The 17924-nt window shown below is 42.3% G+C and overlaps 1 protein-coding gene across 4 annotated transcripts in view; it reads left to right on the forward strand.

The window, feature by feature from the left end:
• agtpbp1 (ATP/GTP binding protein 1) overlaps nucleotides 1–8778 on the forward strand; it is a 33086-nt gene extending 24308 nt beyond the window's left edge. For all 4 annotated transcript variants that reach the window (XM_017696434.2, XM_017696432.2, XM_037536164.1 and 1 more), the window contains 5 exons: nucleotides 185–314; nucleotides 1443–1574; nucleotides 2045–2221; nucleotides 4997–5160; nucleotides 7972–8778. In XM_017696434.2, coding sequence (XP_017551923.1) covers nucleotides 185–314; nucleotides 1443–1574; nucleotides 2045–2221; nucleotides 4997–5160; nucleotides 7972–8128 — 760 coding nt within the window. In that variant the 3' untranslated portion in view covers nucleotides 8129–8778. The remainder of the gene's footprint in view (nucleotides 1–184; nucleotides 315–1442; nucleotides 1575–2044; nucleotides 2222–4996; nucleotides 5161–7971) is intronic.
• The last annotated feature ends 9146 nt before the right edge of the window (nucleotides 8779–17924 follow it).

Here is a 17924-nt window from a genome sequence, read left to right on the forward strand (position 1 = left end):
CTTTTTTTCTTCCTTTCTTTTTCTCTCTCTCTCTCTCTCCACGTTTGTCTGTCGGTCGGTCTGTCTGTGTCTCTTTTGCATTCTCTCTCTCTCTCTCTCTCTCTCTCTCTCTCTCTCTCTCTTTCTCTTTCTCTTTCTCTTTGTATCCCCCTCTCTCTTTATTTCTGTCTCTATCACTCTGTAGTCACAGATGTTCTTTGAGTGGTGAGGATTTGAACAGACAGTGGTTGACCCCCAGTGCAGAGCTGCACCCCACCATCTACCACACCAAGAGTCTGCTGCAGTACCTCACTGCTATAGGAAGAACTCCACTGGTGAGATATACGTGTGTGTATGTGCCTGTGTGCATGGTGAGAGCTTTAATTTTGCCTGACATTCTGGTCCAAGTCTGAAACCTAAATATCATTCAGTTTCAGTCTTTAGACTGTCAGCTTTTCAAAGAACCCTGCAGGGATGCTTTTCTGCTCCAGTCCTAGTTGGTTGCATTTTCTACTCCTTCTGATCTAAATAAGGAAAACTACAAATCTCAGATGTCTAGTTTCAGTGATATAGCGCGAACTCTGTGGTCTACCAAGTCTTGTGCAGTTGATAGACACTCTGTTTTCTCTGTATCTTTCAATTATTTCTTTAACTTCAATTTGGATGTTGAAACCTTTTTTTTGTTTACTTTTCCCACCTTTATGCAAGTGGCTTATCTCATATCTAATCTCCTTTGAGATATCTACTTTAGCCACTTTAGACAGTTGAAATTTGAAGACAGCTTAGGTGTGTTTGAGTAGCTACTTGTGTGAATGCTAGTCTCTTTGAAAGGAAACATGATGTCAGTGACTCTTTGGGAACAGCTTTTTTGGGGAGTACAGCTGTTAAGGGGTTGGTTGGTATTATGGGCAAATCCATCATCAGGGTCAAGATAGTCCAGGGTCAATAAGCCAACATGGAGAAAACGATGGGCAGACATAAAGTAACTAAACACAGACTGGAAACAACACGGAGCCCAGAACAAACAAAACACCACAGGAAAATACACTACACGAGAATACAAAGATCAGCAAACTCACAGGGGAAAACACAGGGCTTAAATACAGGTTAACGAGACACAGGTGAAAATAATCAAGGGCGGAGTTTGAAAACAAGGGGGCAGGACCAGGAAGAACTCAGTGAAAACAAAAGCACATGGACAGGACTTGAAGGTAAGCACATGGATAGGACTGGGAGGGGCCAATCGTGGCAGTTTTAACCATTGTAAATTACATTTACAAGTGTAATAGTAGTAGGTGTCAGTGGTAGAAGTGTTGGTAGAAATACAGTCACAGTCGGGACAAAATCTTGAATCTCAGTCTTTGTTATTTATCATTTTTTTGACAAAATTTGAAAACACCAGCAATTAAATGAAATATTTCTGTTATTTGTGCATTTTTTCTTTGTGTGTGTTTTGTGTGTAGGTATTCTGTGACTACCATGGACACTCACGCAAGAAGAACGTGTTCATGTACGGCTGCAGCATAAAAGAGACAGTGTGGCAGACCAATGTCAGCGCAAGCTCCTCTGACCTGCAGGAGGACCTGGGCTACAGGGTACCATGCACACGCAGACACACCCACACGTATATACAATCCAGAATGGTGCCCTTTTTTCCCTGCTGTCAATTTTTGGCCGTACCACTCTCTACTAGTTGGCACTTAACCACTTCCTGTTTAATTACCATTAAAGTCCTGTGTAAAATTGTATGAGAAGTTGGCTTATGTCTTAGTTTTTGCAATTGAAAAATCAAGAAAATTATTGTATGGATTCAACTGCAATTGATACTCGTTGTGTGAAAGTGGAGTCGACTCCAAAATGTCTAGAAATGAAAAGCCCTATTCACCAGGTATAGATCACACCTGCCTAATACATTTTATTGAATGTGCCAGTTATTTACAGAATTCTAAACAGAATTAGGAACATTATTTTGATCTTATAAATTCCTCTGCAGCCTCATGTCCAAAGCAGTAGCTGGAGATTAGAAGAGTACTATTTAAGCATATGTGTTTTGTTGGTGTGTTAGACCCTGCCAAAGTTGCTGTCTCAGTTGGCCCCTGCCTTCAGCCTGTCCAGCTGCAGCTTTGTGGTGGAACGCTCCAAAGAGTCCACAGCCCGTGTAGTGGTCTGGAGGGAGATCGGCGTCCAGCGCAGCTACACCATGGAAAGCACGCTGTGCGGTTGTGACCAGGGCAAATACAAGGTACAAGTCATTGCGTGTTAGAAACATTTCATAGCTCTGTCCACATTTATCAGACTTATCAGACAGAATGAGAGTGCTGATCTGGGATCCATTTGTACCTTTAGCATACACTGTATGGCCAAGAGTATGTGGACACCTGACCATCACATCTGTATGAGTTGGACCTCGTGTACAAAAACCCATAGGCATTCATTTTGAGTTGTCCCCTGCTTTGTGTCTATGACAGCCTCCTCTCTTCTTGGAATACTTTCCATACTTTCCACAAGATCTTGGAGTGTGTCTGTGAGAATTTGTGCCCACTTAGTCAAAAGAGTATTTGTGAGGTCAGGCACTGATGTTGGACGAAAGGGCCTGGCTTGCAATTTGATGTTCATTGAATTTGAGGTCAGGAATCTGCGCAGACCACTAGAGTTCCTCCATAAACCTTGCTTTCTGCACAAGGTCACAGTCATGCTGGAACATGAAAGGGCCTCTCCCAAACTGTTGCCACAAAATTGGAAGCATATAATTGTCTAAAGTGTTATTGTATGCTGTAGCATTAACATCACTCTTCACTTGAATTCAGGGGCCAAGCCCAAACCCTGAAAGACAGCTTCAGACCATTATCCCTCCTCTACCAAAATGTATTGTTGGTATTGTGTTCCAGTAGGTTGTATTGTCCTGGCATCTGGCAAACACAGATTCATCATTCCAGGGAACACGTTTCAGCTGCTCAGCTCTGGATACACAGTTAAGAACTTTGTAGTGAGTGATACAGTAGAGAATAGGTGATTTTATATACCCATTATCAAGAATGTGGCTGAATCACCTGTATTTAGTAATTAAGAGGGGTGTCCACATACTTTTGGCCATATAGTGTATCACTGACTGAAGTTAGACAACTGATGGAAGTTAATCAGTTGTCTTACTTTGATACGGTTTATGAATATGGGCTTAGATCTTTTCAAATCAGATTTGAGACGCATAAGTGTTCCCTAGATTGAATAAAGTGATTAGCAAAAGTTTTATTTTATTACACTTCTTATACATGAAAATGCCCCCAAAATATGTTCAGTGAGTATTGTATTGAGTGTTTTTAAAAAAAGACCATATTCATGCACCTCTGTCTTGAGGGGCTAGTCAAAATTGCTTCCCCCGTTAGGCTTCAGTTCATGGAAATGTACTTGTAAATTGGCGTTGTTATATTTGCCTTGTATGTCTTGGATTTCTGTTAGGAACAAGTTTCAAGTTCAAGTTTCAAGTTTATTGTCATTTGCACAGCATGTCAGGACATTTATGCATTGAAATGCTTGTGGTGAGGCTCAGATAATCACTCTACAGAAAGTAAACAAGTAAAAGTAAAATATAAGAAACAAATTGAAATATATTAAATATACACAAAATTTACACAGCCTGTGGGTAGAAACTGTTCATTAACCGGGTTGTTCTAGCCTGGATGCTGTGACATCTCTTGCCTGATGGCAGGGTGGTGAACAGGCAGAGTGCTGGGTGACGCTGTCTGACTGGATCTTTTTGATCTTCCTGAGGCAATGGGACTGGTAGATGTCCTGTAAAGCTGGTAGTTTGTTGCCTATGATGGCTTCTGCAGTCCTCATCTCTCCTTTTAAAGGCCTTGTGGTCATAGGCAGTGCAGCTGCTGTACCAGACAGTAATGCAGCCTGTGAGAATGCTCTTTATGGTGCATCTTTAGAAGTTGGTGGGGATCTGAGGAGGCAGACCAAACTTCCTGAGCCTACGCAGGAAGAAGAGACGCTGATGGGCAGATCTCACAATACTGAGGGGATATTTTCCCTGACCCTAATTTGAAATTCCACAAGGCCTGTCCAGGCCTCATGATGAGTCTCAGATGTTTGTTGAGTGGACAGTGGGATCAGGAGGAAGAGGGAGGGTGAGGGATAGTAACAAAGAGAAGAGAAAGAAAGAGAAAGGAGCAGTTTCTCCACTAGATGGCACTGTAGGACAGTAGATGATGGTGCTGACGACGATGATGATGCTGAAATCTCTGGTGTGTAAAACGGTGACTCATTCTCCGTGTTCTCTCGACAGGGCAGATAATGGCTCCCCGTGAGAGAGTAAAGCAACATGGCTGAAACTTTCCCTGTCTATAGTGACTGTATATTTTCTCTGCACTCATAGAGAGGTTTGAACCACACGTCTCGGGGGGACAGGCAATACACAAATTGCACACAAATCCCTGGAGGAAGCAAGGGTCAAGCGCTTAAGATCAAAGCTTGCAGTCCCTCAGCCTGTTAGTTGATCCTCTTCTCCAGCAATTTGATCCAGCCAACCTATGGTCTTTAAAGTGGATTTCTATAACTGCCACATGTTCCAGATGACAGTGATTTTCCAGGTTTTAGCCATTGTTGCTGTCATAAGAAACCCTTGTAACCCAAAAAAAGCGAGAGACCTTCATTTAAATTCCAGTCAAAATATGTAACATATTAAAAAAATGAAAACGAATTTTACAGAAAATTGGACAGCAAGATGACATCACATTTTTTCAGTATTAAGGGGGTCCACCCTTTGCCATTATTACACCTTCTGTTATTTTGCTTTCAGTTTTTCAAAGAATTCTGTAGGGATATATTTCCATACCTGTAAAGTTCAGTCTGAGGAGTTGGTTGCATTTTCTGCTCCTCACCATCCGAGTAATCAAACACATTCAGTAATGTTGAGTTCTGGACTCTCCATTTCCATTTTGCTGTAAAGTTACAGTTGTACTGATATTATCATATGATGCTGACTGTGTGTGTGTGTGTGTGCGTGTTTGTGTAGGGTCTCCAGATTGGGACGAGGGAGCTGGAGGAGATGGGATCTCAGTTCTGTGTAGCTCTGCTCAGGCTGAGGCGCCTCACCTCCCCCCTGGAACTCCGCAACCACCACACGCACCTGCTGGACATGGAGAGTGACCTGATAGAGACACGCTGCAATATCACCTGGTATGCACACACACACATACACAGAACATGAGGTCATACAAACCCCATAAGTGTGAGTTATTACAGTTATGTTTTGAGATGTGTGTTTGAGACATGAAAGACAGTTCAGAGTTTATGCCTACAGACACACAGCCCAGCTCACCTTAGTATAAATTGCACTTTTGTACACAAAATTCACTCAGCAGGATTTAAAGAGTTGACAGAAGTAGCTCTTCACTAGGCCTCTGTCAAGTTCAGTCGCTTGGGATTGATGCTTCTTAACAGGGTTCTAAACAAAACATTTGTCACTCAAGTTTACGAACCCTTATGGCAGTCCAGTGGCATGTACTTCATAAAACACCTTGCATCATCTTGGAGTTAAGTATGGCTTTATAAGTACATTATTCAATGCTTTTACATGTGTAGCAAAGTCTCTGTGTACAGTCATTTGCATAAAGCTTGGGCACCCATTGTCAAATGATGTTTTGTTGATTTTCCTAAGTAAATAAGTGAACACATCCTATACAGAGAAAACACTTTAATGCACAATTCCTGCTGATTTACTGAATTTAATTGTGGCCTATGTGAGATGACAGTACTTTTTACATTTTATATTTTATTTTTTCCAGTATGTTAAACTTACAAAATAAGCAGTAATTGTGCGTTAAAATGTGCACCAGTGTGTTCTCTGTAGAGGATATGTTCACTTATTTACTTAGAAAATCAACAAAACATGTCATTTGACCAGGGGTGGTGAAACGTTTGCATTGGACTATATGTTTTGTGGATTTTGTGAAAGGCTAATGTAAAAAAGAAATTGGAATATGAATGCTAATGGTTCACAGTGTCATGTCATTTTAATATCCAAAAAAAAGGTCTCTTAAAGACACTGAGCTTGAGTGACAAAGCACTTGACATTTCAGTGAAAACACAAACATTACAGCAACCTTTTCTTATTATTAATTATTAATGCTTATTAGTCAAAATGTGTTGGGCGGAAAGGAGCCAGGTTGTTAAAGTTGAGACTTTGAGATCTTTTTTTTCTCATATGACTATCAAGACCATGAACGGACTTTCCTGCAAAGGGTCACCTTGTCTTAGTCATGGGGACAGTATGCTTCTCACCTCTCAGACAGATTGAGCATATGGCTTCCAGACATAAAAAAAATGATCATGACTGTAATAGCTATGATGATGTCAGAGTCTAGAAGCTTCTGGAGAACATACCTCTGCCTCTCCCTGCTTGTTTACTTCTTTAATGGATGACCACCCTGCCCCACCCCCAAGCGTGTATCTTCCTTCGCTCTTCTAATGGTCAGCAGTACTTGAGGAGCTTTCAGTCACGCAGGGCACTCCACACTTGAGTGAAGTAAGCGAAGCACTCTAGCCACTCTCCTCATTACAGCCGTCTAATCACCTGATCCGAAAGGCCGCTAATCCAGTTTGAGGCGGCCCCCAGTGTCTGACCCCCCTCCCCTCTCCACGTCTCACTGGGATCCAGTTTCTCACCCCCTCACACCATTAAAACCATTAAAAAGCCACTGAAACCAGCCAAACCACCATACCACGGAGAACACACAAAAACATTAAACCATTTAACTGCTTAACAAGAGAGCCATAAAACCATCATCGCATTATTGTATTAGAGAAAGAGAGATGGAGAGAGAGGGAGACAACAGGAGAAGTAGATTGCTTTGTGAGGGTTTTGAACCAGTGAAAGATTTCTGGCCACTTTTCGGACAACAGTGCTGGCGTACTGGACAGCACTGAACGGGGATATTTAAAAAGATGCTCCTCATTTATGAAAGAAAGCAAAGAAACGATTTAAAATGTGCACCAAAAGGACCACGAAGAGGTAGGCACAATGTGCTGTTACAGGCCCATATTCTATGTTTTTCTTGCACCATAAATGCAATATTATGTTTTGTTGATTTTTCTAAGTGAAAATAACTTCCTGTACAGACAGCACACTTTGGCACATTTTAATGCATCACTGTTTATTTGCTCCATTTAACATACTGGGGGTGCAAAATAACATAAAACGTGGTTTGTGCAAAAGTTATGGCACATTTTATATTTAGTTTTTTCCTCCCAATATTTTGAACTCACCCAATAAATAGAAAACTATGCCCTAAAATCCAAAGAAAACGGTCACATTTGGGTTTGTTCACTGTTTTTTCACGTGAGTGTTCAAAATCGACTTTTGCATACAGCTGTGCGTACAGTCATAATTCATTTCCCCACTTCTCTTTATCTCTCATTTATTTTTATTATTGTGCCGTTGAGACTTATATATGTAAACAACCTCTGTTCTGATTGGCTGCCCTACACTGTGGCTCATGCTAAAAGCGACCCGGGTTGAATTGCGTGGAAATTGTTAAATTCAGATTAAAGCGATGATGCAGTCACTTCCCAACAGCCAGGAACAGCACAGCGTTTAATTGTTTTTCCTGACGTCTTCCTCTCTAATAACTCTGCAACAGACTGTCTATGATAACACTCCTTAAATCCTCAGCCTGAATGGGTGAGGGAAACTGCTGTAGGCTGAAAAGACTGGCATATGTAAGTGCGCTCGTGGTTGTGACTTCAACTGTTTTTGCAGCTTAGTTAGAGTTTACTGACTGTTTTGAAACTTCAGTGTTCTCAAAGCGCATTATATGGTCCCTTTAAAATGAATTCATTTTGGTTGTTTATTTAAATGCCACATCCGATGCAACATGTTTCAGATACAAATCATATCTCCAGCGGCATCTTTTGCTGTTAATGACAAATGAATTGACTGACTGCTGATGGTGTGTGTGTGTGTGTGTGTGTGTCCTGTGTGCCCTGCAGTCCCACCACTTACGTGATGGAGGAAGATGAGCCTGCATTTCTAGAGGAGGTGGACTACAGTGCCGAGAGCGATGAAGAGAATGACCCGGACGCGGATCATGCCCACCTCGACCCTAGCTCTGACCCAGAGTTCACCCACCAAGACTCTCTGACCTGAGCTGTAGTAACACATACCAAATTCAGCTTTGCTACACAGCCCTGCCTACACTATACCAAACCTTTCCACAGGTGAACTGAGCCAGAATCGGTTCTGACACTAAGATATTAAAATTCTGTCTTACTCTAAATAGCCTCATTTTAAACACATACCTAAATCCTACTGCACAACAGCAACCTGATACACTTGCTCTTGAACAGAACCAAATTAGGTACAATTGACAATATGTAGCTTTAACAAAATAGACTAATGGTATAAGGTGAAGTTCATAGTATTAAATCACCAGTCACCCGCAAAACATGCAAACCTCATATTGTTTGTGATTCTCCAGCTAAAAGTATATACAGATATAACCTAACTGTAGCTGTTGATTAACTAAATGTTAATATTGCTGAACACTTGAAGAAAAATCAGGTTTTCACAGTTTACCCCGAATGAAGATGCTTAACTTCATTTATATAGTTTTGCACTGGAGTTAGACGGCTTATGTTGCTTAGGAGTACTGGAATCTTAAACTCCTTTCAGACTCAGCCTATGTTATAGTGTCAGAAACCACATGAACAGTTCTATCTGGGGATTTCCACTGATTTTTCACTTTTTCTGCATAATTCATTTAATGTAAACAAAGACTTTCAGAGTAGTTGGATGTGAAATGGTTCACTGTAGAAAAATACAGATAACTTTACAGTGGTAGTGATGGGAACCAGGGGTTTCGATGTCTACAACACAAATACAGCTAATTTATGTATTTTTATCCAAAATGACCAGTAAACCTACCAAGTCTTCTGAGTTTTTATATGTAATGTTGATGGTAAAGTAGTGATAAAACTGAATAAGTTTTATTATAGGACTGTTTTGCCTTACAGCTCCCTCCCTCTACCCCTCCACCATGAATGGATTGTAAAATTATGTTTGAGACCAAAATCTTGAAGCATTAGGCAAAATATTTGAAACCATTTTGTATAATAACTTTCTGTGATGTATATTTTAGAAGTATTGAACTCCTCAGATGTCTGGTTTCTCTAGAATGGCACATTTCACACCAAAACACTATGAATAACTTTTTTAATTTCTTTAAAAAATGGTGGAATTCCCTTTTAAGTCAGTGCAATTTGAAGCAAGTGTATACGCTTCCACTACTTGTTAGCCACGTTAGCCTCATAGCTCCAGTACTAAACTACAGCAGCAAACTTCAGACACCAGAAATGTCTTGCAGTAATGGGGTAACTTTGTAAATTTGATTTTTGGCAACCCGCTGCTTTAATATTACTCAACACCTAAACAGTCTTGAGTCTTGCTCACAGTCCTTAAAGAGAAATCAATGGTGCTACACATGGATGCTTCACAGTCCAGGATGTTCACTTCTCAGCATAGCTGCCTCTTCCTTAAACTGGTGTTACGTGTTGCGCACAAAAAGCATTATCATTATAGCATCTGGTGTTTAAATATACAGTACAAGAAGTGCAAAAGTCCGAGACCACCCTACATTTATTTCATTTCCAGTCAAAACAGCCATTAAATACAAGTTATTCATTTTTCAGGAGCTACTTCTGAAGAGATTAGATACAAGATAATCCGCTTACATAAGTCATAAAATGTCAAGTCAAAAAAAAAAGTTTTAAAAAGTATTAAAATATCTGGTAAACCACCAAAACTATCCCTATCAGATTAACAGCACTTAAAGCTATAACCTTTGAGAGAGAGGAGAAAATCAAGCTCCACTTCTGCTGTAGATCTGAAAAAATCCAGACATTTCTGTCCATCGTTCCACTGTGAATAGATATGTAGGAACAAGGTCTGACCACCCCAGAGTCCAGACCTCAACATCACTGAATGTGTTGAAACAACTTCGAAGACTGAATTTTGGAGATGTGTAAAAATATCTCTGCAGATTTCTTTGGAAAAGTGTCCTGAAAAGACTGGAGGCTGTAATAACTGTAATGAAAGTAATGAACGTTTTTGCCTTGTTGCCAATTTGGGGTTGTTTTTGTTCAGACAGCGATTATGTGTGTTCAGTTAAATCTGTTTTCTGCTCTTTTTACATGAAGCTGAAAAACAGACAACTTAATGGCCATTTTGACTGGACATCAAATAAATGAAGGGTGCTCATTGACTTGTGCATACGACTGTAAAACATCTCACAATAACGCATGGAACAGGGTAAGAACAACTGAAATGTGTCCATTCAAACCTATATACTTACAGTGATGTTTCTCAATGCAATCCAGTGTGGGGAATGTATTCACTCTTCTCTTCATATCACCTGTGTGTATGCCATGTTTGGTGTCTGATAAAAGCGTGTAGGTTATGGTCCTGGATCGGTGTCGCTTGGGTGACATTTGCACTGTTTTGCATTTTTAAAAACGTTGACACTTGAATTGGGAGCGCTCCCATGTTTTAATTTACATGTAGAGTCATTTTTGTTGCGTTTGTTTAATTAGTGCATGACTGAACGTTGCCTTTCTAATTTATTTGACTTGTTTTATGGATTCTCTTTGGGAGTGAAGAAGCTACATGTGGTAGCACAGTTTGTCTGTGTGTTTGTAAGGGTGTATGTGCTTGTTATTATGGGATATGGATATATATGTATGAGAGATAAACATGCCAAAACTGATTTGGTTTTGACTGAATGTAGAAAAAGACACGGATGTCCACCTTTAATTGAAGTGATGGGTAATAAACACTTAAGTTAAGCTGTTCTCTTGCTTTCTGTGCTGTCATTTGAAGCAATGTTAGTTTTATGAACCCTCAAGGCTTCATTTGGGCCTTAGAAAAAGTGTTTAAACATCTGCATAAGAACTGTATTGATAAGTAAATGAGTAGACGAAGTGTAGAGCAGTGAAATAAATAAATGGACGCCTGTGGGGAGCAGAGGAATGAATTGACTGATGCAGGACAGCAGAATAGATGTGCCTAAATGAAGACTTGCCTGATGTTCCATAAAGAGTTTGTGTTTCATCTTTGAAGTAAAGACTTCAGGTACAAACCCAATGTTTAAACCTACATAGCAGACAGATTTGGGCCTATTTTGGCTCTTCCATGTGAGTGTTGGTTGACCACTAGGGAAATGATTGGCATGAGGGTCAGATGCTGGACAACATAGTTTTGCCTCATGTCTGGGCCAGATTTGGGCCACATCCCTTAGTCATACACACTTTACAGTGTGTTGGCCAGATCTGGGCCAAGGAAATTTTGTGAAGGGGGAAAGAAATCTAATTTATATAATTTGCATAATATGCTTATATGTAGAAGCTGAGTTGTGATGGTTCATTGACACAGTTTGCACATGCTAAATGGTGGGCTACAGGCTTCCAGCACTTGTTAACTACATTATCCTCTTAAGGTGGGCTTATGATGTATGTTGTTCAAGAATTCTGAAAAGGTGGTCTAGGAACCTTTAATCAAACATGCTCCACAGTAGTAAATGCTTAGTCATTTTTCATATTGAAAACTCTTATGTCTGTGAGCGCTTTTGAAGTTATAGGACAGTGTCTTATGTACATTCATGACATCAGTGAGTATGAACAACGTCTCTCAGCCAATGAGTTGATCAGCTCACCCACCAATCAGAACTCAGTAGTAGTAATACTAAACCAATCAGCACTCAGTAGTAGTAATACTAAACCAATCAGCACTCAGGAGTAGTAATACTAACCCGTCAGCACTCATTGCTGGAGCCTAGCACTGAGCCCCAAAACCTCTTTGCTGTTGAAAAACGGAAAGGTACAGTTAAAGTTTTTTAGATTGTTTAATGGAACAGAACCTCCCACTCTCCAAAATTAAAGGGAGTTCCCACAATATGGCTAGAATCCATTTCATTTTTCACCTGTTAAGTTCAGGTCATCCGCATTCACTGAGGACTCAGGTGCCAGGGTTTTGCCTTTGTGTTTTTTGTTATAATGGGTGAAACAGGAATTGGCCAGGTTCCCGTTAAACTGGCTCTGGTATTCATATGAGGCACGGAATGATGATTCTTGATGATTCAAGCAGGCCTTCAGTTCAAATATATACTGTTCCTCTGAAATGGCTTTGCATGTAATGGAAATCTCACTGCTTATTTCTTCTAGATTACTGTAAAACACTGTAAATAAATCTGTACTAACTAGAGAGTGAGTGTAAACCCAGTAGTCATTTCACTACTTTATTTAGAGAAACAGCCAGTCACAGTAATCCAACTGTAACACTGTACTTTATTAAAAGTAACTGCCCAACATTACCCTCCTCACTGTTGATCTCAGGGTCACTTTTGAGAATGGGTATTCTACGTTGCACCCTTTTCCCCAGCCATTAACGGCTCTAAACTCGTCTTCTTAGTTTAATATGCGTTCATTCCAGGCAACTATCCTGCCAAGTTTTTTTTTTTTTTTTTTTTTTTTTTTTTTTGTTATGTGACCCAGTTTAAAACAAAAAAAATCCCAGAAGCAGCATGTTGTCATCTTCTTGCATTGTGGGCTATTGTATGTTTACAAAACAGTGAGCTCACTGAATATGGCCATGGAATGTGGTCAGTTTGATTCAGGTGCAGCATCTTGTACGATAAACATATAAGGCCACTGTTCCTGTACTTTCATAGCATTCTTAAGATCCTGTGAGAAGAAGCAAACTTCACACAACAGACCTGTCTTGGCTGATTAATGATATTTGAGGTAAGTGGAAAGCTGCAAGTGAAAATTTCAACACATTTACAGCAGCTTCATGCAAGCTCCCCTCATCTCATGGACACCCCCAGTTAACGCATCCTCTCTATCTGATGATGTGTCTACAGAGAACACATTTTGCGCATCTTAATGTACAATAAACTTGTATTTAAGTGTGTCCTGTCTTTAGAGGATGTGTTTGCTTTTTTCATTCAGAAAATTAAACGTCATTTGACCAGGCGTCGTTTACACCTTTGCCTACGACTGTAGTTGTGAGTGATGAGACGTGAGCTGAAGATTTCAGGGAGCCGGAGCGAGGGAGTGAAGGAGCGGGTCTGGTGCGGCGGAGCGATGATGGAATGTTAATCCCCAGTCAGAATGCTAAATGAAGGCTCCATTCTTCTCTACTCCATCACTTCCTCTCCCGCTTTTTCCCCATCCCTCCGTTCTTTACAGCACAAGAACAAAAGCCTCCAACCCAGCTGGCCCTCAAAGACAGCTGCATTCATATCAGACCCCTCATTAACCACTCTCACACACGCACATACAGAGTCATCTGATATACACACACACATTAGGTGTGTAAAAATGAATCTGTGTGTCGTGATCTGAAGGTTGATTCAATTGCACTTATGTTTAAATGTTATAATAGATTATAATAATATTCTAAAGAATGACTATTTTAGGTGAAAATAAAATTTTCCAGCTACGAAAAAAGGTAAATAAATAATTCCTCCAGTCGGATTTGGGTATTCATTGTATTCATGAAATAATTCTGAAACCAATATAACCAAATCTACCTAATGACGAGGCCTACAGCCATAATCTAAGAACGATCACGAGGCCTACGGCCATAATCTAAGAACGATCACGAGGCCTACGGCCATAATCTAAGAACGATCACGAGGCCTACGGCCATAATCTAAAAACGATCACGAGGCCTACAGCCATAATCTAAAAACAATCACGAGGCCTACGGCCATAATCTAAGAGCGATCACGAGGCCTTACAGCCATAATCTAAGAGCGATCACGAGGCCTTACAGCCATAATCTAAGAGCGATCACGAGGCCTTACAGCCATAATCTAAGAACGATCACGAGGCCTACAGCCATAATCTAAGAGCGATCACGAGGCCTACGGCCATAATCTAAGAGCGATCACGAGGCCTTACAGCCATAATCTAAGAGCGATCACGAGGCCTTACAGCCATAATCTAAGAACGATCACGAGGCCTACGGCCATAATCTAAAAACGATCACGAGGCCTACAGCCATAATCTAAAAACAATCACGAGGCCTACAGCCATAATCTAAGAGCGATCACGAGGCCTACGGCCATAATCTAAGAGCGATCACGAGGCCTTACAGCCATAATCTAAGAGCGATCACGAGGCCTACGGCCATAATCTAAGAACAATCACGAGGCCTACGGCCATAATCTAAGAGCGATCACGAGGCCTACAGCCATAATCTAAGAGCGATCACGAGGCCTTACAGCCATAATCTAAGAACGATCACGAGGCCTACGGCCATAATCTAAAAACGATCACGAGGCCTACAGCCATAATCTAAAAACAATCACGAGGCCTACAGCCATAATCTAAGAGCGATCACGAGGCCTACGGCCATAATCTAAGAGCGATCACGAGGCCTTACAGCCATAATCTAAGAGCGATCACGAGGCCTACGGCCATAATCTAAGAACAATCACGAGGCCTACGGCCATAATCTAAGAGCGATCACGAGGCCTACAGCCATAATCTAAGAGCGATCACGAGGCCTACAGCCATAATCTAAGAGCGATCACGAGGCCTACGGCCATAATCTAAGAGCGATCACGAGGCCTACGGCCATAATCTAAGAACAATCACGAGGCCTACGGCCATAATCTAAGAGTGATCACGAGGCCTACGGCCATAATCTAAAAACGATCACGAGGCCTACGGCCATAATCTAAAAACGATCACGAGGCCTACGGCCATAATCTAAGAGCGATCACGAGGCCTACGGCCATAATCTAAGAGCGATCACGAGGCCTACAGCCATAATCTAAAAACAATCACGAGGCCTACAGCCATAATCTAAGAGCGATCACGAGGCCTACAGCCATAATCTAAGAGCGATCACGAGGCCTAGACCCATAATCTAAGAGCGATCACGAGGCCTACAGCCATAATCTAAAAACGATCACGAGGCCTACAGCCATAATCTAAGAGCGATCACGAGGCCTACAGCCATAATCTAAGAGCGATCACGAGGCCTACGGCCATAATCTAAGAGCGATCACGAGGCCTTACAGCCATAATCTAAGAGCGATCACGAGGCCTACGGCCATAATCTAAGAGCGATCACGAGGCCTACAGCCATAATCTAAGAACGATCACGAGGCCTACAGCCATAATCTAAAAACAATCACGAGGCCTACAGCCATAATCTAAGAGCGATCACGAGGCCTACAGCCATAATCTAAGAGCGATCACGAGGCCTAGAGCCATAATCTAAGAGCGATCACGAGGCCTACAGCCATAATCTAAAAACGATCACGAGGCCTACAGCCATAATCTAAGAGCGATCACGAGGCCTACAGCCATAATCTAAGAGCGATCACGAGGCCTACGGCCATAATCTAAGAGCGATCACGAGGCCTACGGCCATAATCTAAGAACAATCACGAGGCCTTACAGCCATAATCTAAGAGCGATCACGAGGCCTACGGCCATAATCTAAGAGCGATCACGAGGCCTACGGCCATAATCTAAGAACGATCACGAGGCCTACGGCCATAATCTAAGAACAATCACGAGGCCTACGGCCATAATCTAAGAGCGATCACGAGGCCTACGGCCATAATCTAAGAGCGATCACGAGGCCTACGGCCATAATCTAAGAACGATCACGAGGCCTACGGCCATAATCTAAGAACAATCACGAGGCCTACGGCCATAATCTAAGAGCGATCACGAGGCCTACAGCCATAATCTAAGAGCGATCACGAGGCCTACAGCCATAATCTAAGAGCGATCACGAGGCCTACGGCCATAATCTAAGAACAATCACGAGGCCTACGGCCATAATCTAAAAACGATCACGAGGCCTAGAGCCATAATCTAAAAACGATCACGAGGCCTACAGCCATAATCTAAGAGCGATCACGAGGCCTACAGCCATAATCTAAGAGCGATCACGAGGCCTACAGCCATAATCTTAGAACGATCACAAGGCCTACGGCCATAATCTAAGAACGATCACGAGGCCTACGGCCATAATCTAAGAACAATCACGAGGCCTACGGCCATAATCTAAGAGCGATCACGAGGCCTACAGCCATAATCTAAGAGCGATCACGAGGCCTACAGCCATAATCTAAGAGCGATCACGAGGCCTACAGCCATAATCTAAGAGCGATCACGAGGCCTACGGCCATAATCTAAGAGCGATCACGAGGCCTACGGCCATAATCTAAGAACAATCACGAGGCCTACGGCCATAATCTAAAAACGATCACGAGGCCTAGAGCCATAATCTAAAAACGATCACGAGGCCTACAGCCATAATCTAAGAGCGATCACGAGGCCTACAGCCATAATCTAAGAGCGATCACGAGGCCTACAGCCATAATCTTAGAACGATCACAAGGCCTACGGCCATAATCTAAGAACGATCACGAGGCCTACGGCCATAATCTAAGAACAATCACGAGGCCTACGGCCATAATCTAAGAGCGATCACGAGGCCTACGGCCATAATCTAAGAGCGATCACGAGGCCTACAGCCATAATCTAAGAGCGATCACGAGGCCTACAGCCATAATCTAAGAGCGATCACGAGGCCTACGGCCATAATCTAAGAGCGATCACGAGGCCTACGGCCATAATCTAAGAACAATCACGAGGCCTACGGCCATAATCTAAGAGTGATCACGAGGCCTACGGCCATAATCTAAAAACGATCACGAGGCCTACGGCCATAATCTAAAAACGATCACGAGGCCTACGGCCATAATCTAAGAGCGATCACGAGGCCTACAGCCATAATCTAAGAGCGATCACGAGGCCTACAGCCATAATCTAAAAACAATCACGAGGCCTACAGCCATAATCTAAGAGCGATCACGAGGCCTAGAGCCATAATCTAAGAGCGATCACGAGGCCTACAGCCATAATCTAAAAACGATCACGAGGCCTACAGCCATAATCTAAGAGCGATCACGAGGCCTACAGCCATAATCTAAGAGCGATCACGAGGCCTACGGCCATAATCTAAGAGCGATCACGAGGCCTTACAGCCATAATCTAAGAGCGATCACGAGGCCTACGGCCATAATCTAAGAGCGATCACGAGGCCTACGGCCATAATCTAAGAACGATCACGAGGCCTACGGCCATAATCTAAGAACAATCACGAGGCCTACGGCCATAATCTAAGAGCGATCACGAGGCCTACGGCCATAATCTAAGAGCGATCACGAGGCCTACGGCCATAATCTAAGAACGATCACGAGGCCTACGGCCATAATCTAAGAACGATCACGAGGCCTACGGCCATAATCTAAGAACAATCACGAGGCCTACGGCCATAATCTAAGAGCGATCACGAGGCCTACAGCCATAATCTAAGAGCGATCACGAGGCCTACAGCCATAATCTAAGAGCGATCACGAGGCCTACGGCCATAATCTAAGAACAATCACGAGGCCTACGGCCATAATCTAAAAACGATCACGAGGCCTACGGCCATAATCTAAGAGCGATCACGAGGCCTACAGCCATAATCTAAGAGCGATCATGAGGCCTACAGCCATAATCTAAGAGCGATCACGAGGCCTACAGCCATAATCTAAGAGCGATCACGAGGCCTACAGCCATAATCTAAGAGCGATCACGAGGCCTACGGCCATAATCTAAGAGCGATCACGAGGCCTACGGCCATAATCTAAGAGCGATCACGAGGCCTACGGCCATAATCTAAGAGCGATCACGAGGCCTACAGCCATAATCTAAGAGCGATCACGAGGCCTACAGCCATAATCTTAGAACGATCACAAGGCCTACGGTCATAATCTAAGAACAATCATGAGACCTACAGCCCGAATCTATGAAAAAAATAAGAGAGCGTCAGACTAACTTTCTTCCACTATATCCAGTACTTTTCATTGAGT

The sequence above is a fragment of the Pygocentrus nattereri genome, chromosome 29 (genome assembly GCF_015220715.1).
Source record: "Pygocentrus nattereri isolate fPygNat1 chromosome 29, fPygNat1.pri, whole genome shotgun sequence".
Classification (NCBI taxonomy): Eukaryota; Metazoa; Chordata; class Actinopteri; order Characiformes; family Serrasalmidae; genus Pygocentrus; species Pygocentrus nattereri.